Here is an 18,060-nt window from a genome sequence, read left to right on the forward strand (position 1 = left end):
TTTTTTACAGAGGGGAAGGGAGAGAGATAGAGAGTTAGAAACATCGATGAGAGAGAAACATCGATCAGCTGCCTCCTGCACATCTCCTACTGGGGATGTGCCCGCAACCCAGGTACATGCCCTTGACCGGAATCGAACCTGGGACCTTTCAGTCCGCAGGCCGACGCTATATCCACTGAGCCAAACCGGTCTTGGCAACAAATAAATATTTTTTAAAAAACTGTGATTGGAGTAGAGAGTCAAATATTCTAGTGAACAGCTTATCCTATATAATAAAAGGGTAATATGCAAATCGACCGAACAGCAGAACCACTGGTCACTATGACACGCACTGACCACCAGGAGGCAGATGCTCAATGCAGGAGCTGCCCCTGGCGGTCAGGACGCTCCCACAGCAGGAGCGCCACTCAGTGAGAAGCCAGGCAAGTGCAGCAGCAGTGGCAGGAGCCTCTCCCGCCTCTGAGGCAGCGCTAAGGAGCAGCAAGTCGAGCAGTAAGGAGCAGTGAACAGGCAGGCGGTAAGGAGCAAGGGCTCTTGGACTGCAAGAGGGATGTCTGACTACTGGTTTAGGCCAGCTCCCCGTGGGAAGTGGGCCTAAGCCAGCAGGCGGACATCCCCCAAAGGGTCCCGGACTGCAAGAGGGCACAGGCTGGGCTGAGGGACCCCGCAAGTGCACGAATTTTCATGCACCGGCCTCTAGTTTTAATATAATTGTGTCATTGCATTTTATTAAAGAGAAAACAAACAGTGGTTTCTACTCCAAAGAAAAAGAGGGGGTAGTCAAAACTTCAGAAAATACACAAACAAAATGTTCACTTCTACGTGTGAAGCAGTACATAATCAGTCATTCTTTAAAAGAAAACTTCAGGATGATGAGCTGGGTCAAGATGCCACACAAATGTGACCTTCCTCCTAAATTGACTCCTAAGAAGTGAGAACATACAGAGAATCCCGAGCCTGGCAGCTCCGCGGGATGAAGAGCATCCCAACTCTTGTTCAAATCTCTAGGAAGTCGTATTACATACTGACACATCTCCCTTATCTTGGATTAGAAAAGAGAGCCAGATGATTTAACTATGTCCAGTGAATTGCATTTATATTTTTAAAAAGGGCCAATGTGTTTCCTAAGGAAGTCTCTGAAGGCTGATTTACTGCAAGGTACTCTGAAAACCTCGCAGCAGTCTGTTTCCTTAAGTTAATGTCACCTCACCGCCTACTCAAACCATAAAACAATAGCATTTTCATGTTTAGAAAAACTCCCCAACCCAAAGCATAGCGCTGTACTTACAGAACCTTGTCAGTACCACCTTCGGATGACAACCTATATTGCAGCGCCAGGACACAGAAAAGGTGTTTTCAGTAAAGGCTAAGGTGGACAAAAACCTTGCTTACAAAGAACGAATATTATAGAGACTTCACCTATTTTTTTTTCCGAGCCCCAAATGTGGAGAGTAATTAAGAGGGTGCCAAAACACTCAAAGTCAAGGGTGGCTCTGGGAAATAGGAGAATTATGACTGTCACACCCCAGGGGCTCATTGGGTCCACGGGGGAGAACTGAGAGCTTAGTTTTGTTTTCAATAATGGATCCAAGGAGAAGAGTTGCATCTTTTATGACCAGGTTCTTTCTGCCTTGATGCTACTGGAACAATTATTTTAACCAAGAGGCCAACAAGGCTATCTTTCTTAATCTCCCTTTTCGTTAAGGACACTAAAAAGAAATGCTATCCATTTCCTGAAGGAAACAACAGAAGACTGTTTTCCCTCGGGTCCTCTATTACTTAAGTAGTTCCCATTTAGCCTCATCTCAGCACCGTTTCTGTCACAACAGTCTGCACACTGCACACAGGGTTGCAATTACCCTAAGGGGCATATTACTGTTAACAGCCCATCCAGTGATTTGATTATCATTGCATGGTTAATGGCTTTTTAGGATAATAACGCTGATACAGACAACCAAGTGCTTTAGTTAGTTTATGATCCTTTTTTCTCAGAACAGATCCAGGTCATATTTGACTTTAATGTGGGGGCACAGTGCAATGCAACTTTAGGGCCATTGTGGACAAGTATAATCCTTAACTGGGCTCCTCAGTGGCTCGTGTTAGCCCAGTCTCCAGGAATGGAGGTGGCTCCCAACCAAGATGACATCTGTAAATAGTATTTGCATATCCAGACGAATGAAAAAGGTACAGAACATGAGGAGGAGGATAGATAAAATAACGCAAGGAATGCGAAGTCTTCCACGTAGGTGCCAGCGCAGGGGGAATATAGAACAGGCAAGACTGGAAAAGTGGGGACAGTCTGGGATGAACTGCTTTGTAGACGGGCTATTAGGGCAAATAAGCTTATACAAGAATTAGTTGTTCCTACATTTTACAGGTGACAAGGCTGAGGCACAGAGGTTATGAAACTCGTCAAGTTCATGTTGCTTACAAGAGGCAGAGGTGGGATTTGAACCCAGGCAAACTGAGTCTTGAGCCTATACTGTGGGCCACTATACTTCTCCCGTTATATAGAAATAACACAGAAGTTTAAAAAAACTGAAATAAAGGATTGAAAAAAAATAAGTCAAAATGTAAACAATGATTGTCCCTTAGTGGTGAATTACAAGCAATTTTTCCTGCTTATTCACTTTTCAGATCTTTTCAAAATTAACAAAAATAAAGTTTAACACATTTTTATGTCAGCAGACAATAAAATAAATATAAGGTGTCCACCCAAATGTATACACACACTTTGAATAATTATAAACAGTGTTTATTAAAATACGCTTCATTTTCAAAATTGAGCTATCAGATGTGACAGTGTGTATACATTTTGGGGGGGGAAACCCTGTATATTGATGGCCTAAGTAACATTTTCCCTTCTATCTCAGCACTTCTCAATTTAGAAAAAACTGTGCACACACTTAAATGACACGTTGTTGAGAGTTATCAGAGCACCTTGCATCCCTCACGAGAGTCACAGAAATCTGGGCAGAGGCGGGAATTTGTTCAAGTTAAGTAACTTCTACCATATGTTATAGGATCAGTGTAGATGCAGCTCAGCTTCCTAGACCTTTTTCCTTAATCCTACACCTTTTAAACTAGAGTTACATAACTGACATTTCCAAAATGACCAGAAGGTCTAAGAGATACTGAAATGCCTTACGAATCACGGAAGAAACATTAAACTAGCATTCAAGGCGGCGCTGGTGAAATGTATGTCTGCTCTCACCAATCTATGGAAGCATCTCTCAAAGGCCACAAATCCTCACAATCACAGCCAATTTGTGTCTCACGTGTTGTCCTCTTGTCACCGGCATTTAGCGCTGCTTACCACCCCCTCCGTGCAATTCTCTTCTCCTTGGGCTTTATTTTTTAACCTCCCAATAATCTACCTTCATTTCTACTCCTAGCATCCTGACTGCTCTCCATCTGGACCCTCTTCCTCTGAGCTGTCCCCACAGGACTTCTCCTTCTCTTCCTGATACATCCTTTCTCTACAATATTTGGGCTTCAACTATCAGAACTACATGAATCATCCCCTAACCATCTCCAATCCTGACCTCGCTCTCAATCTCCCTCTGAATGTCTATGAGCATTTCTACAGAACTTGTCTGTCTTTTCTCCCAAATCTGTCTCTCTTTCTGGGTTACTTGTGAATTTGGATGGTTCTACCACCCTTCAGTTATCCAGGCTCAAAAATTCAGTGTTGTTTTGATCTCTCCTCTTTGTTACTTTCTTCAACTGTTGTTCAGTCCTATACAATCTACCTCCAGAATCTTATTCATTTAGTTGCTCAATTAACACATGTTGAATCACTGAGGTAATGGATTCTGGGACTATAGTGGTGAGAAGACATGTGAGAACCTTGCCTTCCTGTATTTTACTTTCTAGTGGGACAGAATGTAAAATACAGTCTCAGGTAGCAATCTGTGCTATTAGAAAAAACAAATTAGAGTACAGGAATCATGAGAGACACTTACTGATGAGGGGGGCTAGTAGTTTAGAGTGGCTGGGAAAAGCCTCTTTGAGAAGATGACGTGAGAACACAGGTCATGAATAAGTGAAAGAGTGAGTCTTACGAAGTTCTGAGGAAAGCCATTCCAGGAGGTGGAGGGCAAGTACAGAGGCAACGAGGTGGGGATGAGCTTGGCATGTCAACAGCCACAGAAAGACCGATGTGGCTGGGGGAGTGTAAGCGGGAAGAGTGGCAGACAGTGAGATCAGACTGCTAGTCAAGCCCAGGAACGAGGACCACCTATTCCACAGTCAAGAGTTCGAATCTTATTCTCAGTGTGATGGGAAGCAGATGGAGAGTTTGGACTCGAGGAGTGATGTGGTCTCGTTAATGTATTAAAGGCCACAGAGAATAGGCGTAGGGGAGAAGTAATGCACATGGCCACTGAGCATCCCTACACTTTTTATCAATTCACTTTTTAGAAATGAAGGTTTCAATTCAGCAAGTACGTAATTTCCTAATTCACAAATAATGACATTAGGAGCTGAAATGCTTTCATTTGCTTAGTTTAGATTAAAATAATACCATGTTTCTGAAATGAACAGTAAAAGCAACAGAGCATATATTTTTGCCCATTTCCTACTTATATGTTATGTAAATGAAACGAAATCTTTTGGGCATTTTGTCATCAGTATGTCCAACAAGGCAATTAGGAATTAATTAGCAAAAGCATTTATAAAGAATTCACAAATTGCTAGTAATGAGGTACAAAGTACCAGGCATTCAATGCACCAAACAGGAATGAATAATGTTAAGACTGTTTCCACTAGGGGTCTACAGAGAAAGAAGTTGAAAATAAAATGAATAAAAGATAAAGGCATTTCTATTATTGTCAGGTTATAAAAGGTTTGCGCTCTTATGTGATGTGTAGAAAATGGAGACATAACAAATGAGTCCATTCTGTCAGTATCATTTGGAATCAGACAATTAAGCTTTTAGCATCTGCCAACACTGAGCATGTCTCCTATAAAACTAAACAGAGCTCTGTAGATTAAGAAGAAAACAAGAGAATTATGAAATAACCAGCATTCATATTAGGTTGGTAAGGTTCCTTCTATTTACAAGATGTAATACACTCGTCTCTGTGTCCTCAGGATTCATTCATGTGCTTCCCTGTGAACAAATAAAGGTCATGCTTGTCTTTTCATTCCCAGAAATCTAAGAAGGAAAAACACCACAGTAGGGAAGGATGTCTTTCCTTCTTTCTTACTGAATTTATGGGGGAGGTAACTCTACGACAAATTCACTCATCAAACAGTCACATCAGCTATGTGTCCAGCGCTGTGATAGGCACTGGGAATGCTAAATTGAATGAGACAATGTCACGTGGTGAGGAGGGACAGTGGCTTCTCTCAGGAAGATTCACCCACAGCGTTTCTAACATAATCTTATCTAATATGTTTCCCCCAAACTTACTCTGATTGGATAGAAAGGAGTCAAAGAGATGGGCAAGACAGAAGGGAGTCATCTCAGCAGAACATGATGTTGCTTCACAAAGCTCATCAAAGCTCTAAGAAAGCGATTTGTGTCTCTTACTCTAACAGAGGGAACTTTTTTCACCCAGGGAAACATTCTAGCCTCGCCACTATGAGGGTCATTTTCTCAACTGGGAATATACAGGCAAATGTCAGTTTGTTTCTCACAAACATAACGGGCACTCTTCTGCTCAGGGCCTTTGCACTTGCTGCTGGGACATTCTTCTACGAGGTATTTCTATGGCTTACTCCTTCCTCTTAGGGGAGGAATGCCTGTGAAAGGGTAGCTTAAAGGTTTGCAATGAACCGGTGGCTACTCATACCCATTCCTGGGCATTTCTACCTTCTATATGAGTTCAGCAAGGCCTCCCTCTCCATATACAAGACTGCAATATGGGAGCCCTTGAGGCTGCCAGTCAGACTTAAACTTCTCTATTATTTTAAACTTCATATTCACGAAATAAATGTGAGTTGAAGCTGGGTTTCCTATGCAAATGTTACTGCTACTTAAAGAGTGAAATGTTGGTTTGCAATTGTTTTCAAGGTTTCAGCACATGGTTTCCTATGTGTTTTCAGTGGAGTGATTTAGTAATGATAGATGATGCAAATCTACACTAGTAGAAACCTTTCACCACCTACCAAGGTTTCCAGCTCTCCCCCTACTCCTCCCACAAAGAGCAGGGAAGAAGAGAATAGTTTACCCTCGGACTAGACTGCAAGGGCAAACTACTTCTTTTACATAAGGATGATGAATGATGAAAATTATAATGATGATATATACTGAGTACCTACCAGATGTGAATCACTTTATAAACATTATCTTAAATAAGCTTGCTACTTCAGATGTATTATATTTAATTCTTGCAATAACTCTATGAGTTGGTGATATCTCCATGTTCACAGATGAAGAAAATGAGACTCAGAGAGCTTAGAGAAACCCCAGAACACAAACCTATTGGGTAGTAGAGCTGTATTTGAACCTATACTATTCTGCCTCTCTACAAGTAAAAAATGAGTTTAACCAAAGAACTTATATGCATAACAAATGAACACAGATAATAGTGTAGTGAAGGCCTGGGGGTGGGTGGGTGGGAGTGGGATGAAGGGAGGACAGAGGGTACATCTGTAATACTTTCAACAATACTTAATTTATAAGATAAATTTTTAAAATGAGCCTATTGTGTGTTTTTTGAAATATATTTTATTGATTTTTTACAGAGAGGAAGGGAGAGAGATAGAGAGTTAGAAACATCGATCAGCTGCCTCCTGAATACCCCCTTCTGGGGATGTGCCCACAACCAAGGTACATGCCCTTGACCGGAATCGAACCTGGGACCCTTCAGTCCGCAGGCCGACGCTCTATCCACTGAGCCAAACCGGCTACGGCAGAGCCTATTGTTTGGATGAAGATAGCCTTTAGGGTACATAGAACTGATTTTTATGTAAAAACTACAGACTTCACAAATGTTACTCCATTTTAGCCCATAATATAATGAGCCCAGATGCTCATTCTTTCCATTTTATAAATGGAGCAAAAGTGAGGTTGACGAATTACCTCCAGATGTAAAAGATCTCGTGCAAGAAGCAGCTTCTCTCACTCCCAATTTACTCTGCGCATGAATTTATGTTGACTTTAACTTTCATTAGCATTTGGGAGAAGAAATGAGAAACACCAACAGCATTGTGCAGTCCCAAGACCTAATCATCTTAATCTAATTGGAAATGTTGGTTGGATAAGTTCATAAGGTCACATGTTTTTGAAAAAGATTATTAAAGATTCAGTTCTTGATTCTGTATCTTCGGTTTGAAGGTCTTTAACCTAGGCGCATCCATTATTCCCTTTTTATGCACTGTCCTGTAAATGATTCCAAAGCGAGTTTTTATTTCTTACTGTGAGGTTTCCATGATGCTTAACTTTTTTTTTAACTTTTAAAAGATGGTTTAAATTTCAGAAGTAACAAATGCTCCCTCTAAAAAGAATATTCAAAGAGAAGTTTCTAATTAAAAAAAATACACAAAAAAACAGATACTCCGCCAATCTGACTTCCTGGAAAACTAATGCATCAAAGTTAGGTATCCTCTATACCTGATGGAAAATTGGGGAAGTTTTTGAACCAATGAAAGCTGGTGCTTTATTCTGAAGATGTAGGTCAGGAAAATTAGTTAAGATGAGGTAAATTTTGGACAATGATTCTAATTAAAATAAAAAAAGGAACTCTAAACATAATCTATTTACATAGTGCTTTACATGTTATAAAGCACTTTAATATAGTTCCCTTTGTGCTTGAAACAATGTCGTGAAGATTGTATTCCCACTCCAGAAACTCAGGTAACTAAGAAGTCACCGTATTTTATCAAACCTAAGATACCATTGAGTATAAGCCCCCTCGCTTCCTACCATGTTATATACTCCAAAGAGGAAAAAAAATATCCCAATTCAATTGTGATGTAATGACAAACTATATTCCCTAGAGACCCATGGGACTCATCAGAAGATCTGTGTTAGGGTTCTGGGGTTGTCCTCTGAGCCTGTGACTTAAGTACATCACTTAAGTTCTCTGAGCCTTGATCTTTTTCTAGCTTTTAAATTAGAAATGATAATGCCTATCTCACAGGATTTATTGATGTGCAGACATATTGATGTAAAATAGTACTTTTAAACCTTATGTAAAACTGATAAAATTTAAAAACCTTTTATCTCTATGATATTACGATTTCAAAATATATTATCTGTCCTAGTAATAGTCATATTCTGTTGTTGAAGGCAGAAAGTTCTGGATCGAAATTGAACTCGTTTATCACATTAAATTATTGCTCGAGCTGTTACTGCACACAACGGCTCCCACTGCTGTCTTTTCTGAGATGAGCTGTTGCTACTTCGTCCTCATTTGACCTCTGAAGAACACAGATCCCACTCACCCCCCAAAATTTACTCTGTTTGGATGAGGACATCCTCAGTCCTTGAAGGAAAGATATTTCTTTCTGGCATCATTTACATTTTGGTTGTCCAGGTAGTTACAGGACTGCAGCATGAACTACACTTTAGACATCCTGTTATTACAGTCAGTTCTAATCCTGAAAGAAACTGGAGTTCCATTTTTTGGAAGGCAGATAATTTGATAGACTTTACCATCAATGCCCTTCTGTAGTTTTTGAAGCAGCCCTTGTATTATTTTTTCTGCTTTTGTGTTAGAAATCATTTTATGTTACGATCTGTTCATCATGTTAGTCCTAAGGTGTATAAGCTTTTACTAGATTAAATCTTAGACGCTGTCCATCCTGCAATCCCCTTGACAACCATACTCCTGTCCTGTGGGAGGAATTAAGTACTGCTCGTCTAGCCAAGCCTCCCTATATTACGGCTGCTGGCAGTCTATGTGATTAAAATCTGTATCTGAAATACTTTCCTGGTAATGATCTTCCGTGAAAATGCATACCGTGTAGTAGCTCTGGGATCCCTACTCACTAGAAATCTGTGTGTGTGCACTAAATACAGGAAATATGGTGGCTTTATAATAAACTGTATTAAGTTTACTACAGATGTGGTATTATTAAACAATTTTACCACTTCAGTTCTCAGAAGTTTGTTCCATGAAAAAGGCACATACCCAATAGTTAATTATTGTGCCGAAGGAGCAATAGGGAAACATAAGGTTGGCTAAGATCTGTGATGACAACACAGCATTGCTTTGTGCATCTGGAGTGGTGGGCCCTATATGCACAGGGATATCAAGTCTGACCATCAGTATTGAATTTCAGGTGTTCCAAATGTTATCCACTCACATTAGTAGATGCAATAGTAATCTCTTTTTTAAAAAGGAAAATTTGCTCCTTGCTACTCCAAACTGAGCCCACGCTACCATCTCCCTTGTTGACCACCGCAACAGCCAAGTAGCCTTCCCACTTTCTTTACTCTTGTGGCTCTTACAGTCCAGTTTCAAAGAAATGCCTCAATGATCTTTTAAAATGCAGATCAGGTCATATTACTCCTCCTGCTTAAAACCATCAATGGCTTCTATGACATGAAAGAAAATCCGAACTCCTGAGGATGGTGGCCAAAGCCCTGTGTGACCTTGCCCCTTCCTCCACCTCCACCCTCTCTTGTCACTCTCCTGCTTGCTCCGATGTATCAGATATCCGGGTTTTTGTCTGTCCTGTAACTATGTTAAGGTTGCTCCTACCTCAGGGCTTTTGTACTTGGCCTGAAAAGCTCTTCTCATAGATTTTCTCCAGGCGGGATCTTGGCTCAAATATCACCCCTTTAAAGAGGAGTAACATCCTCACTTACACATCAGCTGGTTTTATTATATTTGTATCAGTCATCACTGTCTGGAATTGTTATTCACTTATTTGCTAACTTGTTGGTCATCTCTGCCCTTAAGCAATGTGATGGCAAGGACTTTGTTCATGCTGTTATTCCAGTGCCTAGATTAGGCTCTGGCCCACTGTGGATACTCAAGGAATAGTTCATGAAAGAATAAAGAAATGAATCGAAATGATTACATTTTCTTAAGTGATAGTTTTCTGGAAATAAAGTTGTACCAGGAAAGAAATTACTGATTTTTCTTGAAGCTAATAATAATTTGCCCATTTCAAACAAAATTAAATAATCTAAGCATAGTTTCTTTCCCAGAAATCACCCAAGATTGAATCTGATATACTTTCTTAATGGAACATTACAGCAGTGACCTACTTTTAATTTGCAATGATACAGATTAATATATGAGCTTAGCATTTTCCACAAACATTCACAGTGGGTATTATTTGGCTCTGAATAATCAAGTCTCCAGGGAACAGGTCTGCCTTATAAAAACAGGTGGACTTGTCTCTCTAATGGCATCAGAATCATATAAGCGATTCCCTGATGCTTGGAACACTCTCCTAAATTCCAGGAGAAGGAAGATACATAAGCATGCATGATTACGGAGAAGTAAATTCCATAATGTCATTCTAAACAGGACAGCTGACTTTCACCAAAGATATCTGACTCTCCCTTTCATAAATTCATGTTAATAAAAATATGCTCTGGGGGAAATAAGAAAAGCAATAATGATACTTTGAGACCCAGAATAAGTACAATGAGAAGGTGCTATATCTAGTCTGAGTTTTGGATCTAAAAGAAAACTTATGAAGGCCTTCAAATGCATTTCCCCGTTTTCTCCTAAAACTTTTTCCCCATCTGCCTAATCACTTCTAATGAGCTACTACAGGCCTTCTAAATTTAAAAGTTAAAATATTGTTAATTTCAGCCAGGAACACCTGAATTGATTGATGCAGGAGGCTCGCATAGGCAAACGTATGTAATCAGATGGTCATTGCTTGGTAGGAGAAAAGTTCATCTTTATTTTCAATGGCTGAATAAGAATTACATAATTATGCAACCAATTTGTAACAGTTGAACATCCATATTTCTATTCTAAGAAATGATGTGATAAAAATACTTAGGTATGCGCTTTTATGCACATCTCTCATTATTTTCTTTGCAAAAAATACCAGTAAGTGTAATTATTAAGTTAAAATATATGACCATTAATTTTTTTTAACTTACTAGGTTAAAATATATGACCATTAAAACTTTTTCTTTAACTTTCACAGAAACTTTTCAAATAGACATTTCACAAGCTCCTGATATGCACTGTAAAACTGATTCCCAAGAATGTTGTGCCCTGTAGTGGTTGAGAAAATTCACTTTCAAATTTAATAAGGGGCCAGGATTGGATGGCTCTAAATTGTGGGGATTTTTTATTTCTTTAGTATGAAACATAGGAGTAACTTAAGAAAAGACAGTGCATTCTCTATGGCAGTGGTTCTCAACCTTCTGGCCCTTTAAATACAGTTCCTTATGTTGTGACCCAACCATAAAATTATTTTCGTTGCTACTTCATAACTGTAATGTTGCTACTGTTATGAATCATAATGGAAATATCTGATATGCAGGATGGTCTTAGGCGACCCCTGTGAAAGGGTCGTTCGACCGCCAAAGGGGTCTCGACCCAAAGGTTGAGAACCGCTGCTCTATGGACTCCTTGCTTCCTTGCTCAGGCGTCGTCTGGGCCCTTGTAGGGGTAGAAACCTTTGCTCCAGCTGCTCATCTAAATTCCGTGAGCCTCTGAAGCTTAAGAGACCACCTGTCATTAGAGTTTCACCCTCCGTTTTGGTGCAGGGAGAGGTTCCTTTCTTGGTTTCAATCTTTTAAACACACGAATGCAATTTTAAATGTCATTTCTAAGTATAAGAGCAGAATGGGGAGGTTTTGGCCTGAGATCACTACCATCTTGTTCCCAGAGTCTATTCTAAATCCCAACAGCTCTATTTTCTAGCTTTAGTACCATGGACTTTTTCCATCATCGCACATTGGTATATTTATGTATATATTTGTTTAGAAGAGCTTGGATGAAGTGTGTGTGTGTGTGTGTGTGTACACGTGTGATGCATTTCTCTTTATAAAAGCTTGAATGCAGAGAGCTCTGTCCTCAGAATTGGTTTTTGACTTCTGACAGGATGTGTGGACCCTGGTTGCCCTGACATTCACCACTAGGGGCGGCCAATATGCATTTACTAGTACATGGTGTGTACAAGGATGATGCAGAGGTTGGAGGGATGTGAGGAGCAAGCCAAGGCCAGAGGTGGTGTGCAGAGCACTGTGGCACTAGGTGCAGAAGCCGCTGTGTCAACTCCCTTTGCATTTAAAGCTTTCTGGATGCCCAGGGCATGTCAGATCTAAAGTGTGTCTAGGCTGCCTGAAGGACCAAGCCCTGGTAGGCCTTCTGCTTGACACAGAATGTGTGTGAACCCCGAGAATTTAAAAAAATGCCATTGAGCCCGGCTGGTGTGGCTCAGTGGTTGAGTGTCAACTTATGAACCAGGAGGTTACGGTTTGATTCCCAGTCAGGGCACGTGCCTGGGTTGCCGGCTCGATCCCCAGTGGGGGGCGTGCAGGAAGCAGCCAATCAATGATTCTCTCTCATCATTGATGTTTCTGTCTCTCTCTCTCCCTCTCCTTTCCTCTCTGAAATCAATAAAAAAATATTTTTTAAAAATGCCATTGACTCACAAAGATAAAAGAGAAAAAAGAGTCTGTCTACCCCTCAGGCAGTCTCTGACCTTATTTATTGCCCCTGCAAATGCGAATGCAGAATGGAGTGCCCTCCTGCCAGCGCTCCTCATCATTGCTACTGTTGTTCCAGCAGGAGGAGGAACAAGGTGGCCTTTGTGTTTTCCTTCTCTGAGGTGCTACCTGCCCTGGACTGAAAAGCCTGGGGGCTCTGCCTGTAACTGCTGTTGCTTTTGAAGATTTTACCCTATTTGGATATTGCATTAATCATTTCCATGGGAATCTTGAAGGAAGGTAATGCCTGTGTTTATGCTACCAATTACTCAGGAAGTCAGTAAGTCCTCTTTTTATTAAAAACCTCCTCAGGGATTATCTAGCTAGATTCTTTTATGATGCATTTTTAAACTAGAACTGCCTCTTCCTGCTTTTGTTGCAGAGTTAGGTTGTCCATCTAGATGTCAATCAAAAAAAGATTATAGTTCAAAGCAAGTAGTTATTTGAAATAAAGGTTACACAAAAGCATTCCAATACTGACCACGTAAATATTGATGGAAAACAATATAAGCACCTCCAAGGATTCAAAAAGTGATTAAAAATGCCTATGCTGTCTATATACTGTTTCAATGGAAGTAATGTAACAGAAGAGGCCAACGTTTTCTTACAGTTAGCAATAAGCAACTGAAAGATGCTGACTCAGACATTTAGCCACAGTTTCCTGGGATGACAATATTTTAACTCAAAATCCATAATAACATTAAATGTTCTATATTAAGAAAACCGCTCATCTTTCATATTTTTAAAAGTATCCAAATTGAAAGAAGCTTTAGGCAATAATTATTTAGTACTCTGCACAGAGAAAAGTTGCATTAATTACTTTAAATAATAATGATAATGTGGTATAGCTTAGCAGCTATGGTAATGTCTATTTATGAAGCCTCTTATATTACCAGGTGCTCTGTTAGCTATTTTACATGTATCTTATTGAATCCTCCAATCCTGCCACTTCGACTTTTTATGTGAGGAAACAGGCCCAGAGGTTAAGTAATGTGCCCAAGACAGCTGGGGAACTAATTGGGATGCTCTCTGGAGCATCTATCTCTAGGGCAACTCAGAGATTCTGAGGAGCATTATGGATTTGAACTGCTACCCCAGGCTGCCTCTGTGATTCACAAACTTCTCCACTGCTCAAGGTATTCTGCTGAGGGCAGAGGGCCAGCTCTGTTAGTCTACATCCAGGTTCTTAAGGTAGGGTTCATAAACACCTGAAAATGAATGCAGAAACGATATAATTGCACAATTCTGGGAGGAGGACTTTCTCCAGATTTTAGTGTATCCCATGATCCAAAAAAGGTTCACAATTGTCTTATACACATTCTTTGGAAGATTGTTCTTAAGCTCTTGGACCCAAGAAATCTTATTCTCATTTCCGAGGAAATCCCACAGTATTACATCTTAGAGTGACCTTCTATTAAGAAGAAAGTGGAGGCAATTACCCACGAGCAAATTTCAGATTATAACTTGAAATAACCAGACAGCCATGGCCACGGAAATGAGGTGAAGGCTGAAGCTAAATTATCTACTTCATGGTAGTAAGTTTCTGTTTTTCATTGCACATGTAGAAAATGTTACGGTGTAAAGAGAAAGAAAAATGGGCTGATCTAAATTACTAAACTTAAAAAGATATATCATATAAAAGTATTGGGAAAATATGCCAGCATTGGCAACTACATTTCTAAATAAAAAGAAAACATAGAAACTATTTTCTAGTCTTAAACAACAAAGTATGTATAACCTTGCAATGGATAAAAGGTGCAGAGGGAATTTTTCACTTTTCTTCAAAGAAGTTCTGCTGGATTTCAGACATTTTCTTTGAATAACCATGTTTTCTTTGAATATAAAGGTTAATGTTAGGAAGGTAATTAAAATGAATGATGGCAGTGTCCACTGGGCTATGTCTGTGAAGGTGCTTCCCCACCCTGTTCCCACTCTAACTTAAAAATGTCTGATATATAAAATTGTGAGCTTACGCATATATATTAGGAGTGGTTATTTTTTATCCCCCCCTTAAAAACCTACAGGATTTCTTTACATAAAGAGTTCTTACAGGTTTTTTGAGATGTAATTTGATTTTTTAAAAGGTAATAGTTATACAACATTTTAAAAAGGCCTACTGCATAAACTAAGCAGCTACTATTAGAGCCACCATTTCCAGTCCTCTATAACAAAGTATTGAAGAAAAAAGTTACCCCAAAGAATTTTGAACATTGCTCTCCACCAAGTCAAGCTATCTATTACTTAGGACATAACTCAAAACTTATTATTTTAATACTTATTCAACATAGAATTTTATCTATATCTCCATATACTTTTATCTATATATATATTTTATATCTGGTCCGTAGCACAGAAAAATGAAGAATGGCAAACTAGAGAAATAGTGAAATGTTAGTGGCCAGCACTAAAGCAATCGGCAGGCTGATTGACTTCAAGGGAAGAGACAGGAAAACAAACCTAAGAAGGGAGTCCACATGCACGAAGAGGCAGAAGTGCCTGGAGATGGCAGGAGGAAAGGATGGAACGGTCCAGTCATTCCAGCTTTCCCCCCAGGACCGCCTGTCCTGTGAGATGCTGGAAGTTACTTTGAGCCTTGCCCGCTTCTCTTTCCAGCTCAGAGGTGCCTTGGGCCCTGGCAGATCATGCATTTCCTAGAGAGGTGTTCTCCTGGCCTCGCTGAGGAGTAAATGCCTGAGCAAGCAGCCCTGAAGAGCAGGGAACTGGTTCAGCTCTTCCTCAGCCCTTTAATTAATTACCTTGCTGGCTGCCCCACGGCCTAGTTTTCCCTGCCTGTGATCCTGGGGATTTCCCCGCGGTTCTGCTGAACTCACTGTTACAGCATCTTGTCTTTCACATTGATTGTGTTTTGGGGTCTTAGACTCAGCTGGGCTGTACCTTCCATCTTACTCCATCTGATGTCTACATATATTTTTAATTAATTAACTAATTAATTAATTTTTATTTATTTATTTTTGGCCCAGGATAAAGGGAGAGGCACGTGCCCTGACCGGGAAAAGAACCCATGACCTTTTGGTGTACAAAATGGTACTCCAACCAACTGAGCAACACCAGCCAGGGGTCCATCTATTGATATTGTTAAAAAATTCCTCCATGTTGACTCCACCCTTCCAGGCTTCCAGTGCTGTTGAGGACCTATTTTTATGCTTATTCTTCCATATTAAAGAGACTTTGGATGGAAGTAAAGATACATCTTAATCAGTTACCTTCTGTTGGAAGCCATTCTGGGCAGTTTAAATAAAACAAATATTCTCCCCCTACAATCAGTGCATTAAGATTTTTATCACTTAGCTATCAATTTTACTCTAGCCAAACTAACACAAACTGTCAAATTTGAAATTTTCTTTTGTTTTGTTAAATCAATTATTTTTAAAAAGTGTAAAAACTCTGAAAACTTACAGTCCATATCAAGTATGGCACGAACGGATTTAACGAGTTCCTTAGACTCCAGGGCCAGCAATGCTGGGATGCTCCGGCCATTCCTTCCCAGCGATGTCAGGGAAGTCTGAGAGGCTAACAAGGCTCTTCTTTCACTGTGAGGGCAATAAAACAAAAGTTGAAGTCATCACACAATAAATAACATCTATCTTTGCTAAATCTGAATTCGTATTAGTTATAAATTTGTACAGAAATATTTCTACATCTGGGAACATTGTCTTCTTATAGCCATAAATGAAGTCATTCACAGGAAGCATTACTTCTGTTTTCAGTTCTTGACTGTGTAATAAATAGGCATATTTAAAAAAAAGGAATAGAAGGATGGCCCACCTCCTAAGTCATTTGTTGGGCTTTTTCAGTGAGTGCTTATCTTATGCTAACATGATGTAGCCTTTTATTTCATTTTGTAAAAATTCAAGTTAAGCTCATAAACATAAATTTATTAAACATGCATCTACTATTACTTCTTGTAATATTAACTATAACTTCAATATGTATATTTATTAGTGAAATTATCTCTTAAGCACTTCCATTTGTTTCTCCTAAACCTAACAGCCTAGAGCACTTCTGTTACTTTAAAAAATGCAAATGTCACCTGAAATAAATGCATTTAGATATAATTAAAAATGCAAGGGTTTGTTTACTGCAAAAAGTCATTATGCTAAGCATAATTCTTAAGCATAATGGGATTAATTAACAAGGAAAAATTAAAGCATCAATTATTAAATTCAAATAAATAACCATTATTTTGTGTTGAATGACCAAGACAAATATCCACTACGAAGATACAGTATATTAAAAAGACTGCCCCAGCTGGTGTGGCTCCGTGGTTGAGCAATGACCTATGAACCAGGAAGTAATGGTTCAATTCCCAGTCAGGGCACATGCCTGGGTTGTGGGCTCAATCCCCAGTAGGGGGCATGCAGGAGGCAGCTGATCAATGATTCTCTCTCATCATTGATGTTTCTCTCTCTCTCTCTCTCTCTATCTATCTCTATCCTTGTCTAAAATTAATTTTTAAAATTCCTTAAAAACAAAAAGCTGATGAATATTCTATTGAGATCCTCCCCTTAGAGCTCCCCTAAGGAAAAAAAAAAAAAGACTGAACCAAATTTTGCTAGTGTTTAACTTTCCAAGACATGGTGAAATTTTGCTTAATGTCACTTTTAAAATTTATCTTTTTTTCATGAACTAGATTAAGGCAAGGGCAGACTGAATTATTATTCAGGGTCACAATGAGACCTTGGGGGTGCGGGTAGGGGGCACACCTACAAGGGGAATCTGATTGCTGAGTATTTTAACATTCTTACTAAAAATAATTATCATGGAATTCACATAATTATCTTACATCATAAGCAGCATGGATAACAATTAAAAATGTCAAATTCCTTCATTAGAAGAAATAAAACATTACAATAAAATGAGTTTAAAAGTGTACTACTATTGGATTTCTTCTAAATTAAAAAAAAATGCTGTGGAAACCTAAAAGATAATAAGAATACAGTGAATTATCTTCACTTAATAAACTGCTTTTTTCATAGCATAAGGTAGAATTTGCCTACGTTTCTGTAAGCATACATTGCTAGAAGTTGAATGTTAGTGTCAGCTACTATAAGATGAGAGAAAAAGAATTGCTTAGAAAATGCACAAACAGAAATCTTTCTTTTGTATCATGTATCTAAATGACCATAAACTTGCAGTTTGAAAAAAATAAATGTTATTAGTATGATTGTAGCTCCTAGTAAGAAACTTTATATCAGAAACCAACTATAAATAATAACAAAATCAAGGTGTATTCTCCAAATATGTATTTTTAATTTATGTTTATTGAATGCTGAAAATGCAAGAAATGGATAGCATGGGCATGTTTGATAAACTTCTGTTTGCCATAACAACTAATATGCTAGATAGAGAGTTACCTTTAGCAGTGACTAGGGTAGTGAGTTTTATTCATACACAGGATGCTTAATTTCTTTACAGAATTCAATTTTAGAGTATGAGGTTACAATGATTTGCTAAAT

General features: G+C 39.1%; 1 protein-coding gene across 1 annotated transcript in view; it reads right to left on the reverse strand.

Annotated features, from left to right (window-relative positions):
• Positions 1-18,060, reverse strand: part of STXBP4 (syntaxin binding protein 4) — a 106,648-nt gene that overhangs the window by 37,307 nt on the left and 51,281 nt on the right. The window contains exon 12 of the mRNA XM_005872552.2: positions 16,001-16,134. Within this exon, the coding sequence (XP_005872614.1) occupies positions 16,001-16,134 (134 nt within the window). The remainder of the gene's footprint in view (positions 1-16,000; positions 16,135-18,060) is intronic.

The sequence above is a fragment of the Myotis brandtii genome, unplaced genomic scaffold (assembly GCF_000412655.1).
Source record: "Myotis brandtii unplaced genomic scaffold, ASM41265v1 scaffold383, whole genome shotgun sequence".
Lineage (NCBI taxonomy): Eukaryota > Metazoa > Chordata > Mammalia > Chiroptera > Vespertilionidae > Myotis > Myotis brandtii.